The sequence below is a fragment of the Paroedura picta genome, chromosome 3 (genome assembly GCF_049243985.1).
Source record: "Paroedura picta isolate Pp20150507F chromosome 3, Ppicta_v3.0, whole genome shotgun sequence".
In the NCBI taxonomy this organism is placed as follows: Eukaryota; Metazoa; Chordata; class Lepidosauria; order Squamata; family Gekkonidae; genus Paroedura; species Paroedura picta.
This window is the reverse complement of record NC_135371.1, coordinates 66,295,343-66,308,903: the sequence shown is the minus strand read 5'-3', so window position 1 is coordinate 66,308,903 and position 13,561 is coordinate 66,295,343. Positions and strand designations below refer to the sequence as shown.

The window sequence follows — 13,561 nt, the reverse complement described above, 5'->3', positions numbered from 1 at the left end:
CTAGCAAGCTGCATGCTAAAGGAAAGTTAGTGTGGTTAAAGGCCTTACGAAGGAACAGTTATTGTGAATTACTAGGGCATATTGAATGTCTTCAAACACACATGTGTTCCTACAGGTTAAAATATACAGAAGCAGCCTATGATAAGCTCCTTCCTGGACTGAATCATGTCAGACTGTGGGTTCAAATGCTTGTTTTTTTTCTTTGTGGAAGAATAGGCACTCTGCACATGGAAAGACAAGAAGAAAAGTAGGCTGTTATCACTGGCATACTACTTTTCTGCATACATGTACATGTGTGGGTAGGTTTTCAGACCAGTGGAGTTTTTAAATGTGTAATTTGTAATTCACTGTTGTACTCTGTAGCAGTATGTTATAATGCTCTTTCTGAATATTTGTATTGGTTCTGAAATTTATGGGAAAGTAGCATATTGGTCAAAAAATTGTGTTTTCCTTATATGCGTGTGCAATGTACCATTTGGTGTCCTGGGCTTTGATCTGCCCTCTTTCCTCAGAAGAAAATCAAGACTAAAATATAAGGAGCTGTCTTGTACTGATTTATATCACAGGGCCATCTAAGCCAGTACTTTTAATCCTGATTGGTATCAACTATTCTAGGTTTACAGTCCTGATACTTCAGAACCCCTTTTCTTACAGCTGGAGAAGGCAAGGATGGATCCTAGGGCCTCACAGCTGTTGAAGCAAGGGGAGGGGCTTTGGTTCAGTGGTAGAACAACTACTTGGCATGCAAAAGGTCCAGTTTCAATTTGTGGCATCTCTGGTTAAAAGGACTGGGTGATGTCAGGCCCTAGAGCAGGGGTAGTCAACCTGTGGTCCTCCAGATGTCCATGGACTACAATTCCCATGAGCCCCTACCAGCAAATGCTGGCAGGGACTCGTGGGAATTGTAGTCCATGGACATCTGGAGAACCACAGGTTGACTACCCCTGCCCTAGAGAACTTCTGCCAATCTCGGTAGACGATGGAGCAGTGAAATGCATGTGAAACGGTTGTAGTAGGACTTATGTGGAGAACAAATTCTGGCTCCTTTCTGTAATCCCCTGTTGTTTCCACAAAAGATCAGGGTTTCTCACAGCACCAACATGTCATTTCCATCACTTCAGCAATTGAGTGAACAAATTCAGTTTTCTACACATTCAGCGGGTCACTTCAATCATCCAGTAACCCCAGGCAGTAACCCTTGTCCAGTGTCAGGCCTAATTCTAACTCTGTTGAGAATTTTATGCTTACTCATTAATCTTCAGTACATTTCCTTTTGCTGTGTACACGGAGAGCCCATCCACGGAGAGGACCAGTATACAAAGTTAATAAATAAAAGCTTTTTAGACTGGAGTTCAAATAGGTGTGCATTTTTTTTTATTTTCCAACCATGCTAAGTGACTACCCCACACTTAGAGTGTGGTGCCTTCCCGCAATATGCACATCTCATCAACTTAGTCCTACTGAAATTAGGATCACCACAAATAAAAATGAAAGAGAGTACCTTGTGATGGTGACTGCCAATTGTTTCAGCAAAATTGTTCAATCAATCAATACCTTTAATGGCATATAAAATATGTAAAACAATATAAATTTTAAAATGGTTACAAAATCACAATGTCAAAGCAAAAATAGTTTCTAATTTCTAGGGAAGGTCAGATGGATATAGGTTTGAGACTTGACTCTTTCAGATGAGCCAATCACAATCACTACAATTTTCTCCATGTACAGTTGGCATGACAGTTGTATTTTTATACATGCCCTTAAGTCAAACTAAGACTAAGATGAGGTTTAAATTCTGATTCAAGTCTGAGTAATTAAGACAACAGCTTCCAAAAGTTTTCAAGAGGTGGGCTGCATCATTGCATTTTCATGTTCCCCTTTTAATCTCTACTTCTGAAACTTCTGTAGCTTTTAGATTTGCATTATTTTGAGTCTGGCACATGTGGTAACCTACACTCAAGGTTAGAATAACCCATTGGAAAATCTTTGCTCACTGTTTGGAGTTCCTATAACCTAATGAGTGCCTTTTGCTGGCTTTGGGTGGAGCAGTGCTCTCTAGGCAATCATTTATTTAGCTTATCTAAAGCCTGCCTTTCTTACTGGGATTCAAAGCAGCTTAGAAGCTGAGAATAATTTTGATAAATGCTTTCTTGGGAGACACACCCAAAAATGTTTACAACAGCAGAAAGCATTCTACAAGGAGTGGGCTTAGGAACTCTTCAGGCTTCAATGGTGCTTTTTCTGCCACTTATGATATGGGCAGAAACTAGCATGTGAGTGACAAAGCCTTCTTTCTGTCTTACAAATCCTTGCAGATGGGTCATGTGTGGACGTGGCTGGAATCCAAAAGTGATAGTTTCTTCACAGAGTCTGAAAACAGCAGCTGCTGCCAATCTCTCCTTGGCTCCCCAGACTCCGGCGCTGATCTGGATCTGAGCCACTGGAGAAAGACTGAAGAAACTGCTGAGGAGGAGCTAGAGGACAGCAGCAGCCAGGAGGAAGATAGCCAAATGGAAAGCAGTGATCCCCTCGCATGGGGTAGTGCCAGTGAGGGGGACCAAGAAGAGGCAGGAAAGTTCAAACAGGATGTTCTCTTGAGGTTCCTGTCAGAGGTACAACTGTTGGAGCAGGTGACTGAATAGGAGTAGGAGGCAGTGGTGTCCTGGTGAAGCTGCAGAGTTACAGCTTGCCCAGCAAAGATGTGCTCACCTGTAGTACAGTGGAGACATCCTGAGGCTGAGGGATAAATGTCATGGATGCCTTCACAGTGGTTTTGAAGGTATGGCTAAACAGGGGTGTGTGTCTTCTCTATTTGGACACAGGCTCAACTCTGCAGCAGATCTGATGCTTATGTCACGCTTTTGCTAAAATTCACCCATTTGAAGGAAATAATATTTTAATGGAAAGAACCATTAGTCTGTTCCCATCACTAATCACACTTTGGTCCTGTTATGGAGTTCTAAGCTGTTAAAATGCCATCTTCCATTGCAGGTGACACACCTGATGGAGCCACTCTGCATTAGCAACACCTTCCTGGCCCAGGGTCCTCAAACGATTTGCAGTGCTCAGGAGCAGAAAGGAAGTGGACTCCTGGCTCATAACAGGGATGCACAGGCATCTCCTATTCCCAAAAATGATGAATGCAAGGAAGAATGTCAATTACAGGTCTTAAAAGAGCTGGTTGGGGAGAAATCTCCCCAGAGAAGGGAAAAGTTGGCACTGCAGGTCTTGGAAGACCTACCACTCATGAGGTGGGAAACAAGGAAAACTGAAGAACTTCCGGATCTGTGTGAAGAGGCAGGAGAAATTCAGGACAGTGATCTTAAGGCTATTGAAAAGGATTCAAAAAGGAGGGATCTGCATATCCTGGTGGAGAGTGCTGGAGAAATGGATGAAGATGAAGAGTACTCATCGGAGCTTATGAATCTGGCTTCCTTCCACTGGAGAACATTGAAGAAAGAGGTTCCACAAACCCTTGAGGTAAACAATAAAAATGACTTGGAAAACTATGATGAGAGTAGATTATTCTGACCTGGATGATCATTCATGAATAGACCAAGTTATTCCCTGTCTCATTTTCTCATTTAAGGTCATGCAGAATATTCCTGTGCATGTCTGATCCATGTTGTAGAAGCCAGCAAGAGGAATAATAACTTGGGGGCTTAGTAATAATTGTTGTTGATGGGAAGAGGGAAAATGAGAGCAAGCTGGGTGTAGGGAAGGAAGCTCAATTCTGTGGAGCCATGCATCTCCCTAATCTGAATCCTTGTTGCACCTTTCCCCATTGGTCTCTGGCCCTTGGTTTGAGAATTCCCAGTACTACTTTGCTAAGTGATCTAATCCCTGTTGTTTTCAGGAGATAGATGTGGAAAACTCTGAAGAGCAATCTGAGGACTGGAAGGATAGTGATTTCCATTTGAGCTTTAGCAATGATGATTTCAGTCCCTATGAAATTTCCATAGCAAGCTCTCCTTCTACAAGTACCGTCTCCTTGCCTTTGTGAGTATTGCTTGTCTGTAATAATGAAATGGGTCACAAACACTCCAGGATGTGGAGTGTCGTAGAAACTCCTTGGCTTCCCAGACTGGCTCTGGATCTGAGCTGGCTGCACCCTGATTGGCCCTGGAGAGGCCGGACCGTTCATCCCCCAAGGCTGTTTCACAATTATTAAGAGGCACAAATGGATAAGACTAGCAAGAAAGCCCATTGCAACCAGGAATACAATGAGCGCTGGGACCCAGGGGACACCAGCAGGCGCAGATATCTCTTTCTCTCTATCTCTCTCTGTCTCTCTCTCAGCAGGAGCCATAGCGGGAATCAGGGTTCGTTTGCAATTTGGGGTGGCTTTCTGTCTCTCTGTCACAGCAGGAGCCATAAGAGGTAATCAGGGCTCCTTTGCAGTTTTGGGTGTCTCTCTGTGTCTCTCTGTCTCTTTCTTCCTCGCAGCAGGAGCCATAGCAGGTAATCAGGGCTCATTTGCAGTTTGGCAAGGCTCTCTGTGTCTCTCTCTCAGGCGTCTTGAGAGCAAAGTGGCTAGCTTCCAGGGAAAGAGGACAGGAGCTGTAGGGGCAGCTTTGCTGGCTGCACCCTGGTTGGCCCTATTCGAACCCGGACACCCCCAATGCATTCTACCCCCCAGGCTGTTTCACAAATATTAAGAGGAACAATGGATAAGGATATTAGCCAGCAGATGCTAAAAAAATTGATATCGAAAAACTCAAGAGAATGTTGATGTCAGAAATGGTCTGCCTTTTCAAAGACCAAATGGCTTCAAATGATACAAGAAGTGTGGAAGCACAAGTCTAACTTGTAATTCCTGTTCTCCATTCTGAGATGCCCCATGCCCTACCAGAACATTTGTGCACACAACCCAGGCGGTGAGTTGCTCAAGTTTCCAAGGCAGGGAACATGTGTACAATTCACAATGAGGAAAGATGGAAACATATCCTTTTTGTAGTGATAAAACATCCAAAGGCACGCATAAAAATTCTCCACCTCCAGCATCTTTCTTCCCCTCTCCTGGCTCAGGCAATCAGCTCTGAAGCAAGCAAGGACCAGCATTGCTCAGAAGTCAGGAAGGGAGGGGTGTTTTTTTTTTTTTAAACAAAACCAACTCTTCTTCTTAGAGATCCCTCATTGCTCCCCAGTTCTCCCAAAAGCTTGAGAGGGGGACGTCCCCTTTGGTAGCCACAGCATCTCCTGGTATTTGCCCCCTTACAGTTTGCTGCCAGGAGGAGCATTAAAATGGGGGCATTTTAGTAATGTTAATCATAGCAAGGCTTGCAGGTATGAATCAAGGCAGTCTCTTTACCTCTTAAATAAAAGCTTTATTCTACTTTTTAAAAAATTATTATGGGATTTATATTCACTCCTGTATTGGGGAAATCTGGGGGGTTCTTTGTCTTTAGATCAGCGTTTCTCAGCTTTTTACCATTGAGAAATCCCTGAAACATTCTTCAGGCTTCTAGAAGCCACAGATGTGGCTCAGTCATAAAGAACATGGTTGGGAAGCATAGCTGTGCACACACCCATCCAGGGCCTCTCCCCTTCCCACCCCATCTAGGTTCATCACTGGCCATTTGGGGAGGGCAGCAGATTGATATGACCATATATATGATAAATGTTTAACACATTTAAAAAATATATATTGAATAATTAACTCCCCCCATTCAGAAATCCCCTCTAGGGCTGTCAAGAAACCCTGGGGTTTCATGAATCCCTGGTTGAAACAAACTGCTAGAGAGAGTATAAAGCCTACAGAAATTATGATTTGGATACTAACAATGGAAATGAAATGTAGAGAGAATTCTAACCTAACTAGGAAAACTACAGTACCTGGCATCTGCTCACCCCTCCCACCTGGAAGATGTTGAGAGATGTATGCCTATAGAGGATGCTGCAGCTGTCATTCATGTGGATGTGCTCCACATGAACTCCCCAGAACCCACCAGCCAATAGGCAAATGTTTGGACATCAGAGGGGTTTAGTCTTTTTCCTGATTGCTGGGTGTTCTGGGAGAAATGAGGCTTCCCTGACACTACCAACATCGATCCATCTCCACATCACTGTGAGCCCCTTCCTAAGAGGGATTTGTCCTGTTTTCAGTCCATGACATGAGAGTGGGTGAAGAGCAAAAAGTCAAGAGCAGACAAAGCCTAGAATAAAATGATAACAGCATTGAACAGCAGAAGTCAGGACTCCGAGGAAACCCATGAAGGATCTGGTAAAACACCTGTGGCGACATGTAGTTTCTAGCAAAAGTAGAGGAAAAGTCTGCTCTGTCAACTGGGAATGAAATACTCTGTATCCCCCCAGCAAGGATGCTGGACTTATATCAAGTTCCTCTTGGGAGTTGCGAAGGACAGAGCAGACATTTCCATGCAGAAATTCTTACTCCATCAATTCCTACGCATATTGATTTCTAATCAAATGGTAGTTCTATATGAGACCAATTATGTTGCAAGAGTAGCAGGTTTTTGAGCTGCACAGATCTTTCCTACAGCCAGGGGCTATCTAACCCTACTCTCTCAAATGACTCAATAACATGTATCCCCCCCAACCAATTTCATGTTGCTTTTTTAGATTAAGACTGCAGATTTCCCCATAACAATTTAGAGTACAAAAAGAAGTAACATTTGCTATCATCTCTCCACCCACACCTCTTTGCTATGTTTTTTTATTTGTGTAGGGTGCATGTGAGCCAAGATGACCCTGCCAGGCAAGATTTGCTTTTCAAAAAGACTCTGCTGTCCATCTGGAAGATGGTGGCCTGTCACAGGTGCGTTACAGAGGGTGGGGGAAAAGAAGAGGATTTAAACATGCATCCAGTTGAGCAGTACTCTCTATGTTCTTGGTAACTCATAATTGCACACAAGAGCTGGTGCAATCTGGTGATTTGCCACTGTTTTAGGGTATGTTTGTTTGTTTTGGCACAAAGGCTCACCTGTGGTCTGCTCTGAACAGAAGTCTTTCTCTTGTCCGTCCAGCCTCCTGCTTCACCATCAGAATGTTTTGATGCCTACTGGTGAAATTGTGCTCTTGCTGTATTGGTGCAGTCCCTTCCACCCAGACAGCTTGTTTGTTTCATTTGCTAAAGTCTTCTAGCAGAAATTAAATCAGGCTGGCTTCATGACCCTGAAGTCCAGTGACTTTTCAAAATTTCTTGTTTGTGAAATGTCTCACGTTCACCATCAGACTGGGGGGGAGGGGGAAAAACAGCTGCACACATCCAATATTTATTAAGAAGGCGGTAGTAGGAGAATGGAGCCTGGAAACTGAAGAAGCAGAATCCTACACTGCAGGAAGCATGCCAAGATAACTGCTGGACCAGGGAAGCACAAATATAAAGCAATGTGGATTTTTTAAAGAATTAGCTCCGAGAGTAATTGCCAGAGCAGAAATGTGGTGTGTGTGCATGAAAATTCTGCGCACATGTGTAGACTAGAAGAGTTGGGATGCTGTGGATCAACCTTAAAGGGCATTGGCAAAGCTATATGGGAAGCTGCGGGGAGACCAGGGTTGGAATAGAAGAAACTAAAAAGTCAGAAGAAAGCCTATTAACAAAGGAAATGTATCTCTTTGCCTAAATCCAGTACAGTAAACCAATGACATTCTGGCCAACAGTTTGCATGCACAGCAAAGCTGCCCAGTGCAAGAGTACAATAGATTGTATCTGCACATTTGACCCCTCCCTTTGTTATGAGTGTATCATGATTCCTAACATAGAGATGAAGCATGAAGTCCTGTGTCATGCTCGATGCAGAGAAAAGTACACTGAAAAATCTAGGTAGTTCTCTTCATTCCATCTGGCTTTCTCTGTCTAGATACAGCGGCCCTTTCCTGAAGCCGGTGTCAGAGAAGCAAGCCCCTGGATACAAAGATGTGGTAAAAAGGTCGGCTGGGTGAAGGAGGGAGAGCTGGGGTAGAAGATGCTTTTCAGTGGCTCTTTATATTTAAACAAATAATAGCTGGTCTGTGTCTTTCAATTCAGTGCTCATGTCAACTGCTCCATTTCTGGGACCAGCAGGACGGTACTGTTCCCTCCGACCTCTTTTCTAGACTCAAGCATCAGAATTCTTGTCCTTTCTTTCTTCCAGGAGAGGATAGGATTAAGAAATCTACATAGTACTGTTTTCTAATGGTGTTTTCAGATGCTAGATAGCATTAAAATATTTCCTTCAGTCAGGCCCCTCCAGCAAGAATGATCAGAGGTACATCTCATTTCCTGAAACTTGGAACAGCGTAACATTTCTTGCCCTGAAAGATCTGTACTGACCACCCATCTGTTTCTGGGCACAGTTCAGAGTGCTGGTTCTTACCTTTTAAAGACCAAAAGGCCTAGTGCCGGGATACTTGAAGGGCCACTTTCTCCCATATTGTTCAGCCCTCTAGTTAAGATTCTCTTCCCAAGCCATGGTCTGTGTACCCTCATCTGCAGAGGCAAAGTGCGTGGCAACCAGGGACAGGCCTGTTCAGTTATCTCCCTACTGAGACTTCCTTGCTGCTTACCTCATTTTGTTAAGTGTCAGACCAAAACATGCCATTCTATTCAGACTTTTAACTGAGGACTTCCATCACTGAAAGCTGATTTTATGGCCTGGATCTAGTTTGAGGGCTGTTTTATGGCTCTCCAGATCTCTGGATGGACTTTTCAGATTGTTCAAGCAGATGTTCTCTTGCTACATGAGATTAACTTCTCAAGTCAAATACTCTGTATGTTGGGCATTTGGAGAACACAGTATCACAGTAAACTTTCATGCTATGCCTTGCCTCTTCAGAAATATTTTCCATTAGGGCTGATGCTAAGCTTTGTGCTCAGGATCATGACTTTTATCAAAATGTTGGAGAGGACATCACCTGTAATAAAATGACTGTTCCTCTGTGCCTTGATTTCTATTACACTAATTTATTCCCTTTTGCGTTTTAACTGCTGTTGGGCTGCAGTTGAATGCTGACAAGGGAAAACAATCTGACAGGGTCGGATCTATGATCCAGTTGCTTTGGGGACCTCTGTAGACGTAGGTTGCTATGTGGGTTACTATGAACTGAGATTTGCTTCCTTTTTCTTGCTTTCTGAAGACCAGTGGATCTTCACAGCATAAAAAGAAGCCTCTCCAAGGGCCTGATTCAAAACATGGTCCAGTTCCAGCGTGACCTTATGCTGATGTTCCAGAATGCAGTCATGTACAACAGTTCCAACCATCACATTCATCGCATTGCTGTGGAGATGCAAAAGGAAGTCCTGGAGCAGCTCCAGATGCTGGGGGAGGCACTGTTGTGCTCAGAAGAGATGCGAGTCTTTGTGAGAAGGTGCGGAACAGATGAGGAGTAGCCACATCAGTTATTCTTTTCCTCTGTTCTCATGGCCAGAAGAACAGTGGGCCAACATCCAAAACATTTATTCACAAGATAGCCTTAAGTACAGCACCCCAGTAGTCTTTCCCAAACATGAGGCATAGAGAACAGTCCTAAGCAGGGCTGCTTATTATGCATATACTGCTATCCTCCGCTGTTGACTTGCTGACCCTTTTAAATCATCTTTAACCGCTCCTGTGGAGTGGAATAAATAAAAGAGTAAGCCCTAAGGGGGAGGAGAAAGGGCAGGCTCTGTCCGGGATAAAAACTCTGTCACACCAGGGCCAAGCGGCCAATGGGGAGCCGCGCAAAGCCCGGCTCCCCGTTGGCTGCTTGCCCAAGCCTCACCTTGCCCGGCCGGGGACTCACCACACATAAGGAGAAGCAGCCTTCCCTGATGGTGAGTACTCCCGCTGGCTTCCCCTCGCCTACACACACACACACACAACCCCCCTGCCTGCCCCCCAAAGCACCGCCGCCGCTTCCCCACGCCCAGAGACACAAACACACACAACCCCCCTGCCCGCCCCCCATCGCTCCGCCACCGCTTCCCCATGCCCAGACACACACACACACAACCCCCCTGCCCGCCCCCCATCGCTCCGCCACCGCTTCCCCATGCCCAGACACACACACACACAACCCCCCTGCCCGCCCCCCCATTGCGCTGCGGCCGCTTCCCCACGCCCAGAGACACAAACACACACAACCCCCTGCCCGCCCCCCCATCTCACCGCGGCCGCTTCTCCCGCACCCAGAGACACGCACACACACAACCCCCCTGGCCGGCCCCCCTTCATGCCACTGCTGTTTCCCCGCGCCCAGACACACACACACAACCCCCCTGCCCACCCCCCCATCACGCTGCCGCCGCTTCCCCACACCCATAGACACACATACACAGCCTCACCTGCCATACCCCTCTGTCCGCCTCCCCTGCGATCGCCCCGCCGCTGCTTCCCCGTGCCCAGAGACACACACACACACACAACCCCCCTGGCCGGCCCCCCTTCATGCCACCGCTGCTTCCCCGCGCCCAGACACACACACAACCCCCCTGCCCGCCCCCCCATCACTCCGCCCCATTTCCCCGCGCCCAGACACATACACAACCCCCCTGCCCGCCCCCTCCATCACGCCGACGCCGCTTCCCCGTGCCCAGACACACACGCCCCCACACACACACAGCCTCACCTGCCATACCCCGTCTGCCTCCCCGTGACCGCCCCGCTGCTGCTTCCCCGCGCCGAGACACGCACACACACACACACAGCCCCCCACCCACCGCGCTCTCCCACTCCTTCTCCCACCCCACACACCCATGCACACCCCTCTCTACTCCCCTCTTCCCTCGCCACCTCCCACTCCCGATTCGCCCCCCCTCGCAATTCCCCCCTACCCTTCTCACACACCCTGTCCCCTCCCCTTTTACCTACCTCTCTGCCTGCCTTCCTTTCTTCCTTCTTACTTCCTGACTTCCTCTGTTTCTCCATCTTCTTCCTGTCTCTCTGTCTCTCCCTCTCACTTGCTTCCTGTCTTTCTCTTTTACTTCCTTTCTTTCTCCCTTCTACCCATTCCTTCAACCACACTTTGCCCTTTTTTCTCCCTCCCATACCTCCTTTCCTCTTCTTCCTTCTTTTCCTACAGTCTGCCTCCCCATTCTCTAGCGCGCCCACTGTATTTCTTCTACAGCGGGCTTAATTTCTAGTCATTTTATAAAACAGTTTTAAAACATTCCCATTTATGCATGTGCTTTGATTCTGTGCTGTTTTGACTGGAACTGTGTGAGGTGGAACTTCCTCCCTTGTGCCGCAAAGTTGCCTGACCACCACTCTGGCACATGCTGCTGGCAGAGCCTTATGGGAATTGTAGTTCATGGACATGGAGACTTTTTCATGGGGACACACAGGCCTCTGAATGCCAAAACTCCCACCTTTCCCCCGCTGAGGTATACTGTTCCTTGTAGAGAGTGGGCAGGATGGATCACAGCAGACCACAGGCTTCCATGCAATGTTAAAGCCCCCATCATACCATCCCTTCCTCTGTTAATGTTTTTTTTAATCACTGGCGAGTCCAAAATGGGAGCCTCTGCCCATAGCCTGAAGCAGCTCTGCTTCCTCATTCTCCTACAACCTGGAACCGGCATTTCAGACTCCTCTGCTTTGCCAGCCTGATAAACCTTCAAACAAGCCCCTCCCCCCCCATGGTTACTGATCACAGGTAGAGCTTTGTATTCTCAGAAGCATTCGCGGAAGGCTGTGGAGGAAATGCCATGCACACCAGAGAAGCAATCCTCATTTACATGGCAATTAGTTGCCTTAGTTGTCAGGGCAAATGGCCTATTCACATGATCACCTACAAAGGCAGAGTATCAGCAGCTGGCGTGCGAGCTCCCATTGGTAGACAAGGGACTGCAAGAAAAGGGGAGGAGACCAAAAACACTGTATAATTTATGCATCGAAGAAAGACCGTCCTCAGTGCCATCACACAAGAAAAGTCACCATAAAACTAATTTCAGAAGCCTTACTGAAAAAATGCTGCTGGAACTGTAGGCAGCATTTGTAATGCAAAAAAATAAATAATAGAATGGCTTTCGTGCTGTGAAAATGGTGCCACGTTAAAAATGTAAAAATAAGATGTTTTTGCCAGTCTTTTTGTGAGTTTTCTGTGCTGCATAATATACCCTGATCTCAGAGTCCTAGTTAGGGCTATAAAATGAGACATTCATAGAAAAGTATTCTTAGGATTGCTTCAGTGAGGGGATGAAAGCCTCCTTGGCTTTCCCAGTGATGATCAAACTTTCCACTCCAGAAGGTACAGGTACTGTTTCTAATAGAAACAATGTAGGCAGATCTTCACCCCAATATTGCCTCCCATGAATAGGGCACAAATAACACTTGATATAAACTATTGTGAGACACTGTGACCACCCTGAAATTTAGGAGACTTACTGTCCTCTTTTTCCTTGTAGGTGCTGAAGAATCAGGCATATATAGCTAACTCACGACTAAGGAACTAGAATTCAACCCAGCTACTTGAAGTTTTCTCTGGGGAAAAGTTATTTATGACTACAAATTCATTTCACTCTCCCAACGCTCCCCCCCTCCCCCAGGTCTCCAAGCTAAAAGAACAGGCTGCAGCAGAAGCCAAGGCCTTTCTGCTAACTACATGTCTCTTCTATGTGAGCAGATAGCAATGTACAGGTTAGATCCTATGATCCATCAGCAGAAACCACACAGACACACAGACCTGCCCAAATCTTGCCTCTCTCCAACTAGGGGAGTGATAGCCATGTGGGTTGGTAGGCTGCCATAGGGAGAAGGAATGGGTTGAAATAGCTCTCCTGCCTCTTCTCTGAGCAGAACTCCACTAATGGTCAAAATGGCTGCTGAGTTGAGGCGACAGCCAGGAAGACTGGGAATCTTTCTATGGACTTTATATGTAAGGTCCTTGTAGTGAATCCAACTCTGTATTTCTACAAAGTAAGTGTTGTCTGTGATTGTCTTCACATGTTTCTGTTCATTCTGTTTCAGCCTTGTTGGCTTCCTTTTAAGAAAATATTAAAACTGAATATGTTAACTTTTCTTACAATGGGTCAAAGGTTCCTGATTCGAATGGGCTGTGTGGTTTGCAGTCAAATTTTATTGCACTAGTTAAAGGGTAAAGGTATCCCCTGCGCAAGCACCAAGTCATGTCTGACCCTTGTCCCCCCCCCCTAGCGTTTTCATGGCAGACTCAATACGGGGTGGTTTGCCAGTGCCTTCCCCAGTCATTACTGTTTACCCCCCAGCAAACTGGGTACTCATTTTACCGACCTCGGAAGGATGGAAGGCTGAGTCAACCTTGAGCCGGCTGCTGGGATTGAACTCCCAACCTCATGGGCAGACAGCTTCCGACAGCATGTTCCTGCCTTACCACTCTGTGCCACAAGAGGCTCTTTTATTGCACTAGACCATTGCAAAATCAAATACAAAGTAAAATTCTTCACTAGAGTAGATTAGTTCAAAACACACACCGATCTATCACAGTTATCAACTAAACAAAATAAAAATTACATGTAACTCATGCACTCTGCTCATCAGATGTTTAGGAAGTCCACAGTATTTGCCACAAGGGCAGCTTGAATCTTTCCTGCAGCCAATGCAAAGATAGCAACCTTTTGTGTCACAAATGGATCCATTCCAGAGAGCATATACCTTAATGTATC

At 46.0% G+C, this 13,561-nt stretch overlaps 1 protein-coding gene across 1 annotated transcript in view; it reads left to right on the top strand.

The window, feature by feature from the left end:
• BRD8 (bromodomain containing 8) overlaps nt 1-12,847 on the top strand; it is a 36,626-nt gene extending 23,779 nt beyond the window's left edge. Inside the window, exons 22-28 of the mRNA XM_077326180.1 lie at nt 2,316-2,612; nt 2,992-3,480; nt 3,857-3,999; nt 6,689-6,778; nt 7,824-7,892; nt 9,079-9,309; nt 12,326-12,847. Coding sequence (XP_077182295.1) covers nt 2,316-2,612; nt 2,992-3,480; nt 3,857-3,999; nt 6,689-6,778; nt 7,824-7,892; nt 9,079-9,309; nt 12,326-12,332 — 1,326 coding nt within the window. The 3' untranslated portion in view covers nt 12,333-12,847. The remainder of the gene's footprint in view (nt 1-2,315; nt 2,613-2,991; nt 3,481-3,856; nt 4,000-6,688; nt 6,779-7,823; nt 7,893-9,078; nt 9,310-12,325) is intronic.
• Nucleotides 12,848-13,561: the final 714 nt, after the last annotated feature.